Genomic DNA, 22,428 nt, shown 5'->3' with positions numbered 1-22,428 from the left:
AAAATGTTTTAACTTGCTTGTTTATTATTCATTGGGTTTTTTTGTTTGTTTGTTTGTTTTTGTTTCTCTCCCACGCCCACTAGTTTTTAGACAGTGTGTTTTCTTACCTGAAGTGGATAGGCCCCTCTTCTATCAGTGCTGTTCCCTGTGGGTTTCTATTAACTGCTTTCTTTACTGTTGTTCATATTGACCAAGGAGTGACAGGTGATGGCTAAGGTTAGACCAATACTCACTAAGAAAGTATAGGAAACACACATGTGAATTTACTGCGACAGTGCAGCTTGCAAAACTAGCTCCGATGACCTTGTTTTCTACATCCTTGAGTTAAGAATGTGAACTTTGGCTATATATGTTTATTCCAATTAACTCACATTTCAGTTTTTCCTTTTCTGGTTTATTATTTTGGTTTATTATCAGTAAATCATTTCTTTTGCAAGTCATGGATGCATGTTTGCATATGTGTAGTTTTCTCAAGTAGTAGTTTTTATGTCTCAGAAGGTAAAAGTTTATATAAAATATATATTGCTTTATTAATTTACATATCTTGTTACATCCACTACCATTTATTCTATGTTCATAAAGTATTTACTGAATGCCCAGTCTTTGCTAACTAGCACTAACCAAATCATAATGTGCCCTTTTGAAACATGTATATCAACAACTATACAGATTGAACAGGTTATGTTTAGGATTATGTGTGCATATACATACATGCATGTAACAATTATTAATCAAAAAGAGGCCGTGGTTTTGAAAGAGAACAAGTATATGTACGTGGGAGAATGTGGAGGAAGGAAAAAGGAGAAATGTTATTTTATTATAATCTTAAAATGTTGTTGGAAGCTAATACATTCTTCAGAGTTTGTTTCTTTCCTCAGATGTCCAAACACTTGATTCAGTCTCTTATAGAGAGGCAGGAGAGACACATTTACCACAGATTCATTACTACTATGTTGGAAGTAATGAGAAAATTAATAGACATCTTGTAACTTTTCAGGATGAGAGAGACCCAGAGAAAGAAGACGAACTGGAACTGAAAAGAAGTCTTTTATATAGAGACTCTGCCTATGACAGTGACCCTGAATATAGGTATGGACTTGCTTCTCTGTGTGGAGATTTTTCATAGCTAGCATAAAAATGACCCATTTCTCCTATTTCTAGATTTAAATTTTATTTTCTTAATTAAAAGTATATATGTCTGTATGTGGATATGTGTAAGTGAGTGCAGATGCCTTTGGAGTTTGGAAACATGGGATCTCTCTGGAGCTGTAGTTTCAGGTGGCTGTGAGGCACCCAACATTGGTTCTGAGAACTAAGCTTGGCTCCTGCAAGAGCAGTATTCACTCTTAACTGTTGAGCCATCTCTCCAGCCCAGTTCTATCTTTTCACTACCGAAGCTTTCCAATACAAATAAATTTAAGGGGTGGGGAGACAGCATGGTAAAATGTGTGCAGTGCAGGCATGAGGACCTGTGTTTTCACTCCTTGGTACCCATGTTGAGGGCAGAAGACAGAAGCAGCTGTACACTTGTGTTTGCTATCCCAGCACTGTAGAGGTGGAGGCAGAGGCAGATGATCCCTAGGGCTTGTTGACTTGGCAGTGTGGCTGAACTGATGAACTCCAGATTCAGTGACAGATCTTTTCTCCAAAAATAAAGTAGAAAATAATTGAGAAAGATTCCACACATTGACTTCTGCCTCTATACATACATGTTCATCCATTTGCATACATGTATACACACACACACACGAACACTCAAATACCCAACTTGTGATGATTCAGTTCCTCCTGTTTAGGATTTATTTGACTGACAACCAAATTCATATATTTTATGATACATTTATCATAAACTAAAAAAGATTTTTTATAATTTTAGACAAGTAAATCTTTTCAAAAAAAGTAGAAAAATCTGCTCTTTTAAATTTTCAGGGATATTAGAAATATTTTTGAAAGATTATACTAGAAATTTTTATTGCGAAAGTTCTATGCCAATGGTTATAAGATGCAGAATTAAAAAAACTATGAATCATGGGTAGTTGCATTCATCATTGCTGCTATACCATGGAATACTGTCTGAGTTTTTCATCGTGAAATTCCTTAGGGACTGTGCTCCATGAAATATAATTAATTTCTTTCTAGCTGAATTTTGCACCAAAATGTTTTTAAAAATTAATTCAGTTCACAATTAGAGATTGCCTCAAAGTAAACAATATTATGTTTAGGATCGTGATTTTGTGATTGCACCTCTTCATAGACTTCATATCAAGACTCATTTTGATCAGAGCTATATTTCACAATTAGGACTATTGTTTTTGTTTTAAATTTTTGAGAATTTTATTCATATATCTATATATCTCTATCTCTATCTCTATCTCTATCTCTATATCTATATCTATATCTATATCTATATCTATATCTCTCTATATATAATGTGTTTTGGACAAATCTACCATCATTCTTTTCCCTCCCGTTCCCTTTCCCCCACCTGCAATAAAAATTATATAATATATATGAACCTTTTTGTTAGGTAATCATAGTTACTTAGAGTTGAGGTAACAGCCATATCCTGTCCCCAAATCAGCTCTCCTCCCTGGGCTCCAACTCTTATATTCTTCCTGCTTTGACACCTGTGATATTCACTGTGCCTTGAATGGTGGAGTTGGGGATGGGGTTGCCTGATATAATTGCCATGCACAGCTAAGCACTCAAAGTTACTTATACTCAGTACTTTGACCAGTTATCACTCTGCATTAACCAGTATGCACTGCAAAAGGAACTTTGTTTTGCTTAGAACAACATTTGGAAGGCAGTTTGACAATGCAACTAGATAGCAAGACAGTAACGGTAGGGTCCCCTATGGCCTGTGGCCTTCATGGTTAAGAACTTTTACTAGATTTTCAGTACCAGGCGTGAAATTAGTCCCATGGAAGGGGACCTCACATCTAATCAGAAAGCAGTGAGTTGCCTCTATAACCATCATGCCCCTTTGTACCAGTGAGTACATCTTAGCATGCAGGTTGGTATTGTAGAATTCAGTGTCCAGTGCTGGGTGAGGCCTTGGTGTCTTCTCCCCCAGCATCCTGCATAGTACCTTATGTATGCATGCTAGCCATTAGTGAGTTTCTTAGTCAGCTGAGATGGGTTTATTGATACCCTGAATCTTACTATGTTGTTATGGTATTGTGAGATTGCTGGGCATATAGAAAGTATTATAGTATATATAACTCAATGCATCATATCACTTCTTTGTTCCAAGTAAATACTGTACCATGTATTTTATATGTATTCTCTTGAATTGTACAAACAATTATGTAAAAACATAATTAAGGGGGAAGAAATTAAAAAGTTAATACCTGAAGGTTTCTGAGCATACAGAGAATTCTGGCTTTAGAAGTCCTGTCCTTATACTGACCATGCTACTTTATCTGTGCTGTTTTCATTTTTGTTTTTACTACAAGGTTTCTCCATATAGATCAGGCTGGTCTTGAATTTAGAAACCTGCCTGCCTCTATCTTCCAAGTTCTGGGATTAAAATGTGTGCTGCTACGACTGGGTTCTGTGTTATTTTTACCTTGCTTTTATCTCTTAACACAGATTTTTTATTTTATTCTATATAGTTTGATATTAACAGTTTAGCTTTCCCTTATAGAAAGCCAATCTTGAAAAGCAAAGCCTCAATGTGTTTTGTTTCTCACAGCCCCAACAGAGTATCCCATAGCCATAAATACTCAGTAAATGTTTGAGCTCATAGTAGTGTCTCTAACTTCATTTCACCATTTTAACCTTTTTCAAAAACAATCTTTTCTCAGCTCCTTCCAACGGCCGCGTGGCTCCTTCCATTTGGATGATGGCGAATGCTGGTCCAACAGAGCAGCCTCTTATAAAGGGAAATCCCACCGACCCGTCTTTGAGAACAGCATGGACAAGATGTACAGGAACTTATACAAAAAAGCCTGTAGTTCTGTTTCTCATACACAGGAAAGCTTCTGAGACCATCTACCATAAACTGTATAAGCGTCCATGTCAACTTCTCAATGAAAGCGTTTGATGTGATCTGTATTTGTATGCCTTTCTTTAAAACAGATGTTCACTGAATAACAGACTTGAACCCAGCATATTTCTTCAAGTGGTAAATTATCACAGTCAAGCCTTTATTACAGAAGAATGTGCTGTTTCCAATGTCAAAACTCTACAAAATAGTCACAACTTCCAATTTATGACAAGGCTATCCTGCCACATGTGTTCCTATCACCATTGACAAACAAAAAAGAATAGGTTCTTTTTAGAATGTTCTTTCATTTTTATTCCCTTTTAATTTTCCACCTTCTTGGCTGGTTATCTTATCTGGGTAATATTTAATTAATATCAGCTTCCTGTTCTCAGTAATGAGCAAAAAGATGTTCTCTGCAGAAACAAATTTTAAGAGTTTAAACCTGTTCTAACAAATATTATTTACTTTTTCCCCTTAGAAGAGGCTATTGTATTTTTTAGATCCTAAAGCTAGCTTTCTTTGTGAAGCTCACATATGCACTCCCTCCTGTAGAAGACCCACTGAGTTACCTGAATGACTAACAGCTAGATTCATTCCCTAAGAGAGACCATGAATGGACCCCAAATGCAGCTAATATTTTAGTGTTGAATTATTTGCAATATTTTCTTCTAGGAAAATACACTTTGATGCAAACAGAATAAATGAAGCAGCCTGTGTTAGTAAGCATGTAGAAACTAAAAATAAATAATTGGAAATAAAAGAATTATATTGTAACTTTACCTCTGGTATTTTCATAGGTATCACATAACCCAGGAAACTAGCATCCACACTTTAAAAGGAACCTGAAGGGATGAAAATAACTCATCAGGTGTCTTTTAGTAAACACTCATAAACCTAGTGATAGATTGATAAAATGCAGGTTTCTTTCCCTACCTGTTCCCATGAAGCCAGTAGTACTTTGAAAGTGCAAATAAAGGGATTAGCATTGAACCAGAGTGAAGGGAGGTAAGGTGGGAATGAGAGAAGAAGGGCTCCACTGGAGCTGACTATGAGGCAGTCTTTTCTCCTTGACGCTACCACTTGTTAATTCAACTTTTTTTTTTTTTATTTAAAAAGAAAATAAAAACTTGGACTCACACTTTGTTTAAACCTGAGATTAAAGTATGACATACCTTTATGTTATGTCATAATATACCTCTTAAACATGTCAAGGCATCTCAGTTTGGCAATCTGTACTATATCAAAAAGAGTATCATGGGCAAGCACATGCATCTAGGCTTCCACCCCACCTCTGCCCTTTCCTAGCTGAGTCTCTTGAATTCTGTTCTTAGTTTCCCTAGCTGCTGTAGGAAGAATATGGAGTAACTCCCAAACCATGTCCTGTGGGTGAGAACCAAAATTCTATGAAATGGGTAGAGGAACATAGATCTATTTTATTGCTCATGTCTGCTTGCTACACACACACACACACACACACACACACACACACACACAGCCATTGGAAATAGAGGGTGCTGCAGATGTGGGAATAACACTTGTAAACTCACCCTTGGAATAGGTTCCCACATTTACAGGGAGCCTTAGACGTTAGAAGCCTTAGTGGCCATGGTGTGCTCTAGCAGAAATTCGAATGCTCAGTTGATGTTCCTTAAACATTGAGTGAGTTAACTCAGCATTTTCTAACCTAAGAACATTTGTTATTGTAGCCACCACTCCTTACTCCACTGTTCTGTACCACATTTCCAAATGCCATTCTCAGATGTGTTTGGACATAGGCTAACAAAATGTTGCAGTGTGTGAGCACTGAGTTCCCTGTCATAGGTTATATTATGATTTGCACATGCTTCTAAAGGTTAACATGAATAATGATCTTTTTAAAATCCAAGTTGGGGGACTGGAGAGATCAGTTGGTAGAGTGCTTGCCATGCGAGCATGAGGACAGAGTTCAGATCCCTGACATGATGCAAAAGCTGGGTGCAGCAGTGGTCCTCTGTAATCCCAGTGCTGGGGAGGGAAGACCCCTCAAGCTCATTGGCCAGGTAATACAGCTGAATCAGTAAGCTATAGGTTCAGTGAAACACTGTGGCTCAAAAGATAGGTTGGATAGTAACTATAGAAAATACTTAATGAATGGTGACCTCTGACCTTGACACACATGAACAAACATACACAAACATGCACCTATACAATCCATAATCTGGGTGGAAATTGATGTATTGTACTTTAGGGGAAAAAAGCTAAAATCTAATTCATTTAAAATTACTCTTTGGCCAAGCATGGTGACACATACTTATAACCCCTGTACTTAGTAGACAGAAGCAGGAGGATGGCTGTAAGTTCAATGACAGCCTGGTCTATATTGTGAGTGTCAGGCCATCCAGGCCTACACAGTGATACTTTGTCTTAAACATGAAAAAAAAAGTTTGATTGTTGTGCGCACCTCTTTTGTGTCCCCTTCGCCCGCAAAAAAGGACACGAAGGCAGTAATCGGGTATCACTACAGACGAGGCTTTACTTCTTGTAACAGCAGAAGCAGAAAAGGCCCAAAGCCCGGGAAAGGCACTGCTATATATATTGTAGAGTGGCGTGTTCACTTCTGATTGGCTGTTCACCCATCACCCCATATTACGCCCCGGGATGGGCAATGACTTTGGCGCGCTTTCTGCCTTTTACAACTGCGCAGTCAATTGTTTACTAGTGGGAGGACAGGATGCCCGCGCCATCTTGGAATGGCGAATCACTGCGGCTCCCAACATCTCCCCCTATCTATATATATAAGATGGAACAGCCTATTGCCTATCAAGCGCGGCACCAACTCAGTGAGGGAAAGCAGAGGCCTGATCCCCTGTGCAAAATGAGATATTGTAATGGGTTTACTTCCCATACCCATCTTGATGCCTTTTGACGGGGAAAGGGAGCCTCTACCCTGGGGTGCCACCAGGGGAGGTTTCTTGGCATCAAACCTTTGTGCAATCAGGCATACTTTTGGGAAATCTATCCACACTCGTGGAACATTCCCTGTCAAGTACCCACTCGCAAACACCTCTAAATATTCAGGTACCAGTTATTCAGGCAAGGGCTGGCTGGACTTAGACCTCTCATCGACCCAGTGCAATGGGCTGAACCCTTGGGGTGCATCGACTGAGGGTCTCAGTCATCAGCTACTTTCTTGGCCTAGATAGCCAAATTTCAGGGGGAGATGCTTGCTCCAAGGCTACGAGTACTTGGGCGATAGCGACCTTGTCATGTTTTTGTTGGGCTCTGAGCTTACAGACCAACCATCATGAACACTAATCCACAACATAGGGCTGCACCAAGCAGGCCTATTCCCACCTTTAAGAAAGAAAGAAAGAAAGAAAGAAAGAAAGAAAGAAAGAAAGAAAGAAAGAAAAGAAAGAAAGAAAGAAAGAAAGAAAGAAAAGAAAGAAAGAAGGAAAAGGCGGAGGTAGGCCAAGAAGTAAAATCGCCAGGGGTAACAGGGTCCACTCGTGTTCCATCAAGGCTCGAAATCCGGATCTGCAATTGCTACTGCATCTGGTCCAGCTCCCTAGTCCACTTCCTAGGAACCCGATTTAGGAGAGTCCAAATGAGAACTGAGAGCGTCTGTAGATGAATCCTTCGGGGGGGGGGGGGGTCATTTTCAGGAACTGCGAGTCGCCGCGTCAGTCGTTCTGGCAGCCAGAATGGGTTGTCTTCTTCCTGTGGAAAAACACAAACCGCTCCCCTGGATCTTATTAAAATAGGATCCAGGCCTTTCCATTGACCAGTCAAAACATCTTTCCATTTTATCATTTCTTTTGGCCTAGTTGGTTCCAGGCAATGGCGATCAGCCGCTGTATTGCCCTGACTGTCCAAATTCAAAAAGTTGAGGGTAAAAAGTGCCAGAGAAACAGTAGCTCTTGGCACCGTGGGCAGAGCTTCCTCAACTTCTTTTTGTTTTATCAAATAAGTTTTAAGGGTACGATGAGCACGCTCAATGATGCCCTGTCCCTGAGGGTTGTAAGGAAGACCCGTCAGGTGTGTCACCTCCATATGGTGACAAAATTGTTGAAATTTTTGAGAAGTGTAGGCTGGTGCATTGTCAGTTTTAAGGATTTTAGGCTTTCCCCAGGCACTCCAAGCCTCGAGGCAATGTTGAATAACATGGGCCGCCTTTTCTCCGGTCAATGGAGAGGTGAACATAACTCCAGAACAGGTATCAATAGAGACATGCAAATATTGTAATTTGCCAAAGGATGGGATGTGAGTAACATCCATTTGCCAGATCTGTAATGGCCTGATTTTTATTTGTCCCTTTTGTTGATTGACAGCTAAGTTTTTCCACTTTTGATGTATTTTGAATATGTATATGTTTCTGTAGGTATGTGGTTTCATATATTTTTGTTAGTTATATCCTTAGGATTTGAACTGCTGTCATATGGACATCAGTGCCACCATGTTATACAATCACCTACCTCCTCTTTAGAGGACTCTATTAGTCTTTTCCAGAGAAACCCTTGAAATTTCTCCCAATTGCTGTGAGTTCCTGTGGTTTTGGTATTAACCATTACGGACCCCAGGTGCCTTGGCCCCTGTATCTCTCACTAGAATTACTCTGGTCATGTCCTTTTTAAAAAAAGATATTTTATTGAGTTTTTATATCTACCACCTTTCCAACCCTTTTTCTGCCCTAATTCTTTCCAATCAATCACCCAACAACACTAGGTAGGAGAGAAAGGTTAGAGGTAAAATGAGTCATAGACCTCTTTAGATTACTTCCTGCTGATTAGGGATCTTGGGTTCCTTGGGGCAAGTCCAATCTTAATCACCAGGGTATCCAATTTCTTCTTGTTTCTTTGTTCATGACCACTTGAGAAACTGGAACAGCATCAATCAGCAACAGTGAGAGCCAGTACTCTCCCATTTATACTCTCTTCAGAGTCCCCAGAAACTATCTGCAGCTTGCAAAAATCATGTTCCTCCTAGAGCACAAGACAATCACAGTTAACAGCTGTGGACAAACTGAAGCAGCTCCATATCTCACATGTGGAATTAAAACAAATATTCATATAACATAACTAGGTTTTTAAGGAAAACAACTCTCACTATCTGCATGTGTGCCTGCAGTTGGAGAATGTCCACCACTATCCCAGTTTTCTAACCTTGTTATGCCTGTGGCAAACTCTCATGGCTTTGTGCATGGAGACATTAAAAGAATCACACATTGCAACCAAGTGATTGATATATATATATATATATATATATATAGTGTGTTTGATATATATATATATGTATATACATATATACATATATATATATCCATCCATCCTTTGGATATAATGATAGTTCAGTATGAAAAAAAATCAGCCACTATGATGGATCACAGAATCAGAATGAAATGCAAAAGTGATCACTCAATAGATGTAAAGTATTTGTCAAACTTCAGCAGCTTTTCATAATAAAATTTAGATACAAGGGACTTGTGTCCATGATAAACCTTGTCTCCCATTTCTATAACAAAATATATAGGCAACAACTTTAGAACAGCAAAGGTTCATTTTTAAAGGTTCCAGCCTATGGGAGATCCTTGTTTCTGGGCCTATGATGAGACAGCATACTGTGTGAGGCAGCATGTGGCAGAGCAAAGCTGATTAACCTCCTGTCTATGTGAGAAAGACAGAGGAAGAGATAAGTGTCCCACAGCCCCTTTAAGGATCTCACACATCATATTAGATCTGAATTCTTGTTCCCACTACTCAAGAATTGAACTCTGGGAAACAATATGTTAAAATGCTTAGCCCTTTTGGAGCTGTCTTGGATGCAAAGTGTAATTATGATGCAATCCGGGGGAGAACGCTGAAAACATTTTCAATAAGATCTGGATTGAGGCAAAATGGCTGCTCTCCTCTGTTAGGATCAGCATACTCCTGAAAGTCCTAGTAAAACTTAAAGGTGCTCAATGTTAGAGTGAAATGTAAAATTACGTTGAGGTGATGGGATCTTCAATTTAAGGATCCTCAACGTAAGATAGGAAATAAAGATCTATTCACAAAGTTTTAGATGGTACTATTAAGTTCAAGGTGTCATTTTAGATATGACAGTGACCTAAACAGGAAATTTTAAAGAAGTAATACCACTTATATTTGTAATGAGAATAAACATGCAGATATTAAAGAGATGAAAAATTACAAGAAAATTATGAAACTGATCAATTTAAAGACGGGGATCCAAAGATATAAATTCAAGGGTTGGGGGAATTTACATTGTTAAATAATTGTACCACCCTAAGCAACCTCCATAGTCAAAACAGGTTTTCTCAGAACTCTAATGGCAATGTCTAAATACAGTTATCATATGGAACCATTAATATCTTCAAATACCCAAAGCAACTAGCTATTTGAGAAATAGAAAGAAAGAAGAAAGCTGGAAGTACTTAGACTTTCAGATTTGAATTACATTTGAAAGTTATAACACCATGCATTGGCACAAAATCAAACACTGACAAAAAGAACAGAGTGGAGAGCTCAAAAGTAAACCACACAGAATTGGTTAGCCTTCAGCAAAGATGTCAAGAATTGAAAATGGAGAATCAGCTCTTTGAAAATTAGAATTTGGCAAGCTGTATTAAATTCAGATACAAAATAATATTATATCCTATTCTATGTACAGAAATCAATTCAAAACTAAGAGTTTCAGAAGAAAATATAAAGTTCCTTGAAATTGAGCTGCTTTGCAACAGATTGATGCACTCAACACACAAGCAATAAGAGCAAAAATAAAGATGAAAAGTCAGCACAATGAAAAATATGAATCATCTAAAAGCACAAAACATCTAAACTATCTTATAATCTAATAGTCACCACTTGGGTTTTATATATATGCAGAATAAATCAGCGACACAATGAGTTCTGCTTCCTATATCCTTCACTATATTATGATAGCAAAGGGATGAGGTCACTACCATATGTGTCAATAGATGAAATACATATCTTAATGCATTAATACATATATTAATGTTATTTTAATATATTCTACATATTAGTATATATGCAATATATGTTTAATATATGTTTTACACTTATTAATATGTGAAGTAATATATTCTTTAAATTATAATTCTTTATATTATTTCAATATGTATTATATATCCAATATAGAAATACATATATAAAACATAACAAATACATTTATTTGTATAAAACTGGATGTATTTTATAGTATTTAACCTTTAACAAGAAGCCTTGCCATTTCTGACGTCATAGATGATGAGAAATAAGAGAGAAAAATGCTGTATGATCTCACATATGGGCATCCAAAATAATTAAACTCAAGAGGAGAAAGTAGGAGAGTGATTGACATAGGCTAGAAGAGGTGGGATTACCCACCTATATTAACCTATTTGATCTCTATTAAGAGATCAAAGGGTACAATGTTTCAGCCATACAAGTGAGTACATTTTGGACATTAATACACAGCCTGGTGATGATAATCTGTTATTGAATATTTGCTAAGAAATTATAAAGCTCAACACACATATGGTAATAACATAGAGATAGTTCATTATTTAACGATTTATATGATCATTTGTGGTATATGCCTATACATCTAAAATACATATAATTTTATGTTAACTGATTTCATTTAACAAGAATAATAAAGTACATGTCGCTATATTAATAGATTACTTCAATAAAAGTGCTAAACATGAGCCTCAGTGTAGTAGGTTAGAATCTGTGAGATTAAGAAACTTAGTCTACATATTAATGTGGGACAGAAAACGTAAAATGGTAATATATCTAAGAATTGACCTGTGATTTACATATTCTTTATGGACTCTTCTCTCATTGGCAATTTTCTTCATCTCTGTATTCCCAATTCTACAAACTGGTCATATCTTAATATATACAAACTGAATTATGAACTCATCTCTTCCTAACTGGTCAATTTTGTTAGGCCTTTTACCCCTTCAGTAAAATGACTACATAAAAGACAAAAATATATGAAGGGCCAATAATAGCTCTGCAAAGCCTAATTCCATCTGAATTTGAGATGAGAAATCCTGACAAAAGCTATCATAAAGTACATCTATGCTTGTATAGTTCTATTCCAAGAGAGAAATAGACAAGATGAAGGGAAAAATCTTGGTTGAAGACCATATTACCAAACAAGAAACCAATAGTTCCTCTTTTTCAGAAAGATTTTTCTACTGTTTTGTTGTTTTCAGAAGGATAAGCTTCCATTCTTTTATTGAAGTTTCCTAGTATGCCTTGAGTTTTTACTTTTCTGCTCATTTCTTGGCAAACCAAGATTCTCAGAGCTCATTTAAGGAAGACCAACCGCTAAACCTTTGTTGCAAGGGATGGTAAAGTAAGTCCAGTGGTAGGCAGCAGACCAAGGAACAGGGGCTTGGGATTGTTTGAAGGACTTTATATCCCAATGGAATTTAACTCCCTTCTGATGAGGTCAGTTCAGGACCTTTGGAAAATTCCATCAGACCCCTCCCCTCCTGGAAGAGAAAGGTCATAGAACACTTTAGGCACCCCTTCCCCCCAGAAGGGAGAGGCTAATTAACATTACTCAGACCACGCGGATGGGGGTGGGGACTTGACCATCGTCCACCTGTGGGTGGGGGAGACCCAGAGCGCATGGGCACATTCCACAGGATGGACTAACCATTAGCCACCTACAGATAAGGGAAGTCCTTGCCACTTCATTCCCTAAAGACCAATCAGTTTAAAAGTCACACTATTCTGTTATCATATTGTGCCTAGTTGCTGTTTCTCTATTTTGTCCCCTAGAAACTGAATAAAGGTTCACTGAATGAGCTGCCTGGGGTTGCCTCTCCTTTTGGATGCAGGATGACCCCAGCATGCTGGAACAATAAAATTACTCTTGCTTTTGCATCGATCCCCAGCTCCACATTGTTCTCTCAGGGTGGGGTGGGGGGTCTCAGGTCTAAGTTAAGACTTGTCAGAGTCTTACATCTGGTGCTTTAGAGCAGGGAATCAGAACCCCTGTGGGGACACACTGGAGTGGTGAATCGCAGGTCTTGAGCAGGTACCACAGTTCTTGTTTGTCTTGCTGTTTGTCCAAGTCTGAGTCTGTAAGTCTGTTTGAATTTTCAGTTTGCTTGCAAGCATGGGGGGTGGGGGTGGGGTGGGGCTCAGAGTGGGAGCCTAAAGGATGCTTCAAGCTCCCCAGAGAGTGTCAAGAGGACTCTGCTCGTTTTGGAAATGGCAAGACAGTAATGGCAGGAGCCAAGTCTTGCTATAACTTGGTTTATCTAGCTGCTGCCATATTGGCAGGGGCACCTGGTTTGTCTAGTTGAAGCTGGAGTTGGCCAAGCAACTCTGTTCTGTGTCCATGGAATGGACTAACTGTAACTGGGCCCATGAAAGGAGTGAACTATGTGTTGATTGTCTTTCTCTGTGTTCTTGAACCTGGATGCCCACCCATGGCAGGGTCAAGCTGTCTGTGTGCTGATTGTTTTTCTCTGTGTTTGTTAGTATCTCATTCTGTGTTCTTGGACTTAGACTGACCATGATTTTTGGACATTGGACAGACTGAATCTACCTGTTAAACATCCTAGTTAACCACTAGAGAAAACTTGTCAGTAGTAGTAAAGAAAGACAAGTTAGTTACTCTCTGCTTCTCTGAATGACCCACCTTTGAAGTATAGTGGCCACCGGTAGGAACCTTCGACTTACAGGTGATCAAAGCTCTAGAGAAAAGAATCTTTAGACCAGGATCCCTCAGGTACCCAGACCAAATGCCCTATATTATTATCTGGAAGAATCTAGTGGAGGACCCCCCCCAACCCCCTCAGATAAAAAACTTTCTTCCTCAAGACCCCCTTAGTAGGTTCTGGTCATCAGGAAAAAGGAAACATGGGAGGAGGAATCTGGATTTGAGAAGTCAATCTTCCAAGACCCCCCTCCTCTGTATACCCCTACTCAGCACCATCACTGGGGTTCTCAGCCCATATGGCTTCAAGGCCATTGTACCCCACTTTACCATAGGGAGGAGCAGGAGAAGACCCCCCAACTTCCCAGTCCAGCCATGGGGACCTGAAGTCTGAGAGCCACCTCCTCTGATACCACCTCTCCCACCCGCTGAAGGCTATCAGGCTATGCAATATTGGCCCTTCTCTTTGGTCGACTTGTACTACTGGATGGCCTAACACCCCCTTTCAGATAACCCCAAGAGGCTGATTCATTAATCTCTTTGAGACTGTTTTATTATTCATCAGCCCACCTGTGATGATATCTAACAAGTCATGAGAGTGCTCTTCAGGAACAAGGAGCAGAAAGGATAATGCAAGAAGCCAAAAAGAATGTCCCCTAAGACACGGGGGCACCATCAATTGACCAGGCTGTCATCAACAGTGGGTTTCCTCTGACTAGATCTAATTGGGACTTTGATATAGCAGAAGGTAAGGGGCCCCTAAAGTCTACTGCTAGACTCCACTGGCAAATCTCAAGGGGGCCACACGAGGCCCCAACAATTTTGATTAAGGCATGTGAGGTTAAGTAGGGATCAGATGAGTCGCCCACAGCCTTTCTAGAGTAGCTCATGGAGGCATTCTGTCAGTACACACTATGGCCTTTATAGGCCAGGTGAGTAGATATCAGGAAAAAGCTTCAGAGGCTAGAGGGACTACAGGATAAGTCATTAAAGGATTCAGTGTACATTGCTAAGAAAGTCTACCATCACAGGGAGAAAGAGAAAGAGCAGAGAAAGAGAAAGGAAGAAGATAAAAGGGAGATGAGAAAAAGAAAGGTGACAAGAAAGGAATTTACAGAGAATCCTGGCTACAGTAGTTAGGGAAAGCAGAGAAGGGAGATTCCAATCAAAGAGAGACAGAAAACTCCTTGAAAAGGACCAGTGCACACATTGCAAGGAGAGGGGCTGCTGGGCCCTAGAGTGTCCTAACAAACAGAAGCTGGGGATGGGAAATCCCAGGCCTTGGATAAAACACCCCCAAACAGCGAAGGTGTTAGCCCTGGGTGAAGACAGTGATTGGGGTGGACAGGGTTCAGACCCCCTCCCTAAGCCCAGGGTAACCTTGAAAGTGGAGGGGAAACCCACATAATTCTTGGTGTACACAGGGGCTCAACACTCAGTCCCTCAGTCCTCCTCCAAGATGATGGCTCTGTTTCCAAGAAAAGATCTTGGGTCCAAGGAGCCACTGGCACCAAAATGTATTCATGGACTACCCAAAGAACAGTGGACCTAGGGATGGGATGGGTATCCCATTCATTTATGGTCATCCCAGACTGTCCCTACCCTCTGTTGGAGTGAGACTTAATCTCCAAGATGGGGGCCTGTTGGGAGTGAACCTGCTTAATCATTAACTCCTTACAAAGTCTTGGCCTCTGTGGGAAAGCACTAAGAACAAATAATCATAGATCTTGTAGACATGTAGCCTTTGGTGGGAAAGTACTAACTTAGATAAGAACAAATAACCAGTAGATCTTATGGACAGGTACATAGTGACTTGTTCCACCCTGCTTCTTCTGTAAACTCTTCACCCAACCAATATCCTGTTCCTGAGAACATCTGCACTCCACAGAAACAAAGAAGACCCTACATCATCCCCCTCCTCACATCCTGCTTCTATGTGTATATAACCCCGTGTGGGAAAAATAAAAATTCGACAGCTTGATCAGACTTCCAGACTTGCTGTCCACTTCTTACATGCCCTTGTCCCCCAGTTCTCTCTTCCAGATTCTCTGATGCCAGTTCACTGCCCCACTGGCTGGGGTAGGGGCCCAGATACACTTCCCACTTGACAGGCTGCTGGCCCAAAAGGTGGAGAAAAGACCTTTTTGACTGACCCCTGCTGGGAGTCGAGGCTACCTGCTTTACAAATGGTAGCAGTTTTATTTATGCTGGCCAGAAATGAGTGGGTGCTGCTGTGATGAACTGCATGAATGTCATCTGGGCTGAATCTCAACCTCCCCTCCCCCTCACACATTGGCATAGAAAGTGGCCTTGGAGCTTGGGGCTGGCAAGAAAATTAACTACATAGATAGCAGATATGCCTTTGCCACAGCCCAGGTTCACAGGGCTATATACTAAGAGAGAGGACTGCTCACATCACAGGAAATCTTGGATCTCTTGTATGTCCTGATGAAGCCAGAAACTGTAAGTACTATTAATTTCCCAGGACACCAGAAGGGAAGAGAATCAGTGGCCTGAGGCAATAAACAGGCAGATCAAGTGGCTCAAGAAGTGGCTATGCAGGAGCCTATCCCAATTATGGGCCTGCAAGAGACACCCACTGGGGAATGGGACTGGATTAAGGGATGGCTTCACTTAAAACACACGGAAGAAGAAAGGACTCAGATTGCCAGCTACCCTACCAACTATTACCTAGAGAAGAAAGGACAATGGTGCACACAAGAAGGGAGAACTATACTCCCAAGAAAACAAGCAAAAGACTTACTAAGCCAAATGCACAGATGGACTCTTTTAGGGGATAAGCTCATCCAAGCAGTCAGGGATCTAAGGTATTTATAATGGATCTCAGGTTTTGGGCCAGAGAGATAGTAGAACAGTATAAAGTATGCCAGCAAATGAATGTTTATGCAGCCAAGAGTAAACAGGGCAAAAGACCTAGGGAAGAACAGCTTAGAGTATATTGGGAGGCCGATTTTTACAGAAGTTAAGCCAGGAAAATATAGTTACAAATACCTTCTAGTATTTGTAGATATATGGGTTGGGGCTTTCCCCACCCAGCAGGAAACAGCTACTGTGGTAGCCAAGAAGATAATCAATAAGCTTCCCAAGGATTTCAGTGTCCAAGGTAATTGGATCAGATAACGGTCTTGCTTTTGTTTCTAAGGTAAATCAGGGATTAGCGGAGATATTGGGGACTAATTGGAAGCTCTATTGTGCATACTGTCTTCAGAGTTCAAGGCAGATAGAGAGAATGAACAGAACCCTAAAAGAGACCTTAACTAAATTGCTCTAGGAAACGGGTGTTGACTGGGTGGTGCCCCTTGCCCTGGCTCTGTTCTGAGCCCAGAACACCCCCTCCTGTGCAGGACCCCCCACTCCCTTGACCCTGGCTCTTGGCCTTGCCCAGAAGTGACTTTCCAGGCTTGATTGCAAGTTTTCCAGATCAGCAACCAGAAACTGTGGTCTACACTTAGTGCCCTGTATAACGCAGGTACCCCAGAGGTTCCACGCGAATAAGGAAAGTGGAAAGGGCCATTCCTGGTGTTGTTGACCACCCTGACCTCTGTTAAAGTCAATGGAATAGCTTCCTGGGTTCACATAACTCACATCAAACCCGCACCTGCACCTGATGCCAACTTGAGAGCAGCCAGACAACTGAGCAACTCCCTCAAGCTCAAGATCACCTGCCCTTCTGTAAGGCCAGAGAAACCATTAGATGGCTATGGTGTATCTTCCTTCCTGCACTGAGTCTCAGCACCCCCCAAAACCCTACCAAAGTGACTTGGCAAGTATTCTCAGCCACTGGGTATGTGGCTTGGTCCACTACAGTGGAATACCTCCCTTGTGCCTGGTGGCCAGACCTTGTCTTTGATCTCTATAAATTAACAGCAGGCCTTGACTCCTGGGATATCACCACCCTAGAGCTGCAGGGGCATGGATTACCCTAATGTAGGGAACGAGGGATTTTTGAATCTAAACCATGTCCCAGAAGTGGCCTTGGAGGGTGGGGCTTAGGGTTCAGACACCTGAAGTTGAGGAGTGTCTTGCAAGAGACCCCTATATATGTGTGCCCCCAAGATGGGAGAAGTTGGCAGCAGACCCATCAGTGTGTGTGGAGCAACTACTTTTCTGTTCTACCTAAGGGTGTGGAACACTGGGAAGTACATACTGGAGACCATTCAAGGGGTTGAGGGAGGATAGTTAAGGATTCAATGGCAAAGGTATGAGAGGGACTAGCCAAGAGAAAAAGAGAGAGGGAACAAGCTCAAGGATGGTTTGAATCTTGATTTAACAACTCCCCTTGGTTTACTACCTTGATTTCTACATTGTTAGAACCCCTGATAATTTTGTTCCTGCCTCTGACTTTTGGCCCCTGCATTTTGATCTGCTTAGTTGTTTTTATTAAATATCGAATGGGTACAGTACAGTTGATGGTCCTGAGACAAAGATATTAAGAGCTAAGTACAGAGTACCAAGGATATGAGCTGCACAACTATCCACAATAGATTCAGGATTGAAGCATGCACAAAGAAAAGGTGGGGGGGGGGGGGGAGAAGAGGTCAGTTCAGGACCTTTAGAAAATCCCACCAGGCCCCTCTCCTCCTGGAAGAGAAAGGTCATAAAACACTCAGGCACCCTGTCCCTCTGGAACTAATAGGCTAATTAACATTCCTCAGGCCAGGCAGTGGTGGTGCACGCCTTTAATCCCAGCACTTGGGAAGCAGAGGTAGGCGGATTTCTGAGTTCGAGGCCAGCCTGGTCTACAGAGTGAGTTCCAGGACAGCCAGAGCTACACAGAGAAACCCTGTCTTGAAAAACCAAAAAACAAACAAGCAAAAACAAAACATTCCTCAGACCACAGGGTGGGAGGACCAACCATCAGCCACCTGTGGGTGGGGAAGTCCCAGAGCACATGGACACATTCTGCAGGATGAACCAACCATTGGCCACCTACAGACATAGGAAGTCCTTTCCATCTCATTCTCTAAAGACAAAGTTTAAAAGTCACACTGTTCTACCATTCATATTGTACCTAGTTGCTGTTTCTCTATTTTGCCCCCTGGAAATTGTATAAAATTTCACCAAACGAGCTGTCACCTCTCCTTTTGAATGCAGGATGACCCCAGCATGCTGGAAAAATAAAATTCCTCCTGCTTTTACATCGATCCCCAGCTCTGCACTGTTCACTGGGGGAGGAGAGGGGCAGGAGGGGAATCCTAGAGTAAGTTAAGGCATGCCAGAGTCTTATACTTTCATAAAATGTAAATTTTTTAGTTCCTGGAATGAAACTGAAAATAACTTCCTTCCCCAGAGTGATAGTTTATCGTTTGTTTACTTACAATACAGTTCATTTTCCCCCTTTTATTGAAAATAGATAATTTTGATTCACTGGGAATTCAGGCCACTCTAACCATGGAAGTAAGCAGTCTAAAAGCTCACCTTTATTTCTTCTTTCCTCAAATCCATTTCCTCAGTTTCAACCCCATTTCTGTAACAGATCACCTGCCGCAGATGTCCCTCCTCCTTGTTGTGGCCCTCTTCACTCCACGCTTGGCGGCCACTGTTTCCCGGCCCAAGCTGCTACTCCAGTCTTCAGGTCAGGGTCTAGTGAGAGAGAGAGAGTGGGAATAAAGGGGAAGAGACTCGAAGAATGGAGATAAGACAGAGGTTCTGATCAAGTCTCAAGTCTCGTTTATTGAAGGGAACTCTGGGGTATTTATATGCTTTTGTCACGTACCTTGTAGGTGTTGATATGACGTAAACCTTATAGGCGTGAATATCACATGCACCTTACAGGCATGTATGGCATGGATAGCACGTGGATAGCACGTGAACTGCATGCCTTGCAGGCATGGCTACCACGTGCGCCTTGCAGCTGGGGGCAGTAAACAGCAAAACAAAATATGTTGGATATCAGAGTGTGCTTCAGCTGTTGTAGGCTGTTGAAAAACAAGTCTCATGTCAGGGTATATGGCTCAAGATGGCTGCAAAGCTGATAGCTGCTTTCTGCTAAAAGTCGGCTCCCAACACCTCCTGACCCCCATCTCTAGTGGATCACACAGATCTTTACCTCAAAACTTTCCCCAACTCTTCCTCTTGTCCCAGTTCTCAACTCAGCAGACATTCTCTTGGAACTCACTGGCCACTCAGATCAGAGAAATGGGTAACTGTGTATCTTTACCCTCTACTTCTCCAAATCCAATCCCCCAGTTTCAACTACTTTATAGCAGATCACCTGCTGCAACCTCCCTCTCTGTGCCCCATTCTCTAGTAGATCAGGAATATCTTCTCCTCTAACCTTGTTCCCAACCCCCCCCCCCCATTCCAGCCACTGATGATAGGTTTTCTCTGACAAATAAATAAGCCAATTTGGCCAAATTAAGAGTCTAAAAAAAGACAGGTTTATTTGGGAATGGGCTCCTGCCTGAGTTCATCAGTCTCAGGAGATGAAAATGAAAAAAATCCGCAGGAAGATTATGACTTGGGAGCCTTTTCTAGACTGTGGGGAGGGGGAACTCTTGGGTTGCTTCTGGCTTCAGGTGAGGGGGTTGGGACATCTGTAAGGAATGTCAAGAATGCAGGACTTGTCTATTTTGCACCTTTTCTGCTCAGAGGCTTTCTGAGTAGTTGGGATTGGAGGGAGAGGGAGGAAAGGAAATTTTCTGGACCATATGGGGGAGGGAGCAAACCAGGCACTCCAAATGAAGACCCAACTCTGGCAAATATTCCCTGGGAGTCCAGCAGTCAACTCTGCAAAAGAAGCAAGTAGCCATGTAGGCAAGCTTCAAATTTTCATTTTCCTCCTCTCCTCCAAATCCAACCCCCAAGTCTCAATCTCAGCTCTGTAGCAGACTACCTGTTGTGGTTCCTCCCCACTCTCTGTCCCCATTCCCAGGGAACTGAGCAGATCCTGGTGGAGCATCCTGCTTTGAATCCTATGAATATCCTTAGCTCCTTCCTCATCCTTATCCTTAAGGATCAGCTCCCAATGCCTAGAAACACATTTTACCTGGAACCTCTAGTGGTCACACCTTTCAGATTCCCAGAAGAATTCCCTAGCAGGCAACACACAGCTACCGTGGTCTCCTAAGAATGAGAGAAGGCAACAGAAATAAAGGAGCAAAATAACCACTCAACAAAGGCAAAGATCAGATAGCAGAACCTAGAACTTTCTCAAACCCAGATGCTTAGATCCAGCATGAAAACAGAATCAAAACAGTCAGGACAATGTCTCCACTAGAGCACAGACACCCTACTACAGTAGGCTGGGAGAGTTCCAACATAGCTGAGGCATAAAAGACCTTAAAATATCCTTTATGAATATGCTAGACGTCCTTAAAGAGAATATGAATAAATCACTTCAAGAAATCTATGAAACACAAACAGTGGAAGAAAATGCATAAAACAGTTCAAGACTTGAGAGTAGAAATAGAATCAATAACGAAAACTTAGACTGAGGGAAATCTGGAATGAAAAATTTGGATGCTCGAACAGGAATCTCAGAGAATAGCCTCACCAACAAAACACAGGAGATGAAAGAATTTTAGGCATTGAAAACACAATAGAAGAAATGGACACCCTTGTTAAAGAAAACATTAAATCTAAAAATACTGTAACACAAAACATTCAGGAAATCTGGGGCACCATGAAAAGACCAAATCTAAGAATAATAGAAATAGAGGAAGGAAAAGAATGGTCAAGGGCACAGAAAATATTTTCTTCTATAACTCTTCCAGAAAATAAAGAACTATTGGCACATAATAGTCAAACACTAAACACACAGAACTGAGAAAGATTATTAAAAGATGCAAGAGGGAAAAGTCCAGAACTGTTAGAATAACACTTGACTTTTCAATGGAGACTCTAAAAATATAGAAAGGCCAGATAGATGTTATACAGACTCACAGAGACCAAAGATGTCATCCCAGCAAAACTATCAATCACAATAGATCGAGAAAATAAGATATTCTATGATAAAACAAAATTTAAATAATGTCTATCTACAAATCTAGCCCTACAGAAAGTGCTAGAAGGAAAACTCAAACCTAGAGAGGTTAGAGACACCCAAGAAAACAAAGTGAATAATCCCAGACCAGCAATAATAAACTAGTAACCAACAAATACTGCATATTGATGATCTCCCAACATCAATGGTTTCAATTCTTCTATTAAATGATACAGATGAACAAAATAAATGTGAACACATGATCCATCTTTCTACTGCATACAAGTGACACATCATCATATCAAGGGTAGACATCACCTCAGGGTAAAAGAATGGAAAAATATATTCCAATGAAATGGACCTAAGAGGCAAACTGGTGCAGCCATTTTAATATGTGATAGACTTCAAAACAAAACTTATCAGGGTAGGGAAGAATATTGCATATGAATTAAAGAAAAAAAACACACCAAGAGGGCATTGTAATTCTTAACATCTATACACCAAACAGAAAGCCACTCATGCTCATAAAAGAAGTATTATTATAGTTAAAATTCATATATTGATCCTCACACACTGATAATAGGAGACTTACATGCCTCACTCTCACCAATAGACAGGCCATTCAGGCAAAAATAAGCAGAAAAATGCTGGTGTTAGTATACATTATAACTCAAATGGATTTAGCATATTTTTAAAACATTTCACCAGAACACAAAAGAACATGCCTTCTTTTCAGCCGATAATGCAACTTTCTACAAAAGTGACCACATACTCAGACACAAAAACAAGGCTCAACAGATACAAAAACTTTAGATAACACCTTGCATCC

At 40.8% G+C, this 22,428-nt stretch overlaps 1 protein-coding gene across 5 annotated transcripts in view; it reads left to right on the top strand.

Annotated features, from left to right (window-relative positions):
• Positions 1 to 4,770, top strand: part of Spata6 (spermatogenesis associated 6) — an 87,605-nt gene extending 82,835 nt beyond the window's left edge. For 3 of the 5 annotated variants that reach the window (XM_034503672.1, XM_034503673.2, XM_076934445.1), the window contains 2 exons: positions 998 to 1,089; positions 3,810 to 4,770. In XM_034503672.1, coding sequence (XP_034359563.1) covers positions 998 to 1,089; positions 3,810 to 3,990 — 273 coding nt within the window. In that variant the 3' untranslated portion in view covers positions 3,991 to 4,770. The remainder of the gene's footprint in view (positions 1 to 997; positions 1,090 to 3,809) is intronic. The other 2 variants (XM_076934444.1, XM_076934443.1) reach the window with 1 other exon arrangement.
• The last annotated feature ends 17,658 nt before the right edge of the window (positions 4,771 to 22,428 follow it).

This window comes from Arvicanthis niloticus, chromosome 5 (assembly GCF_011762505.2).
Source record: "Arvicanthis niloticus isolate mArvNil1 chromosome 5, mArvNil1.pat.X, whole genome shotgun sequence".
Classification (NCBI taxonomy): domain Eukaryota; kingdom Metazoa; phylum Chordata; class Mammalia; order Rodentia; family Muridae; genus Arvicanthis; species Arvicanthis niloticus.
This window is presented reverse-complemented; position numbering and strand designations above follow the sequence as displayed.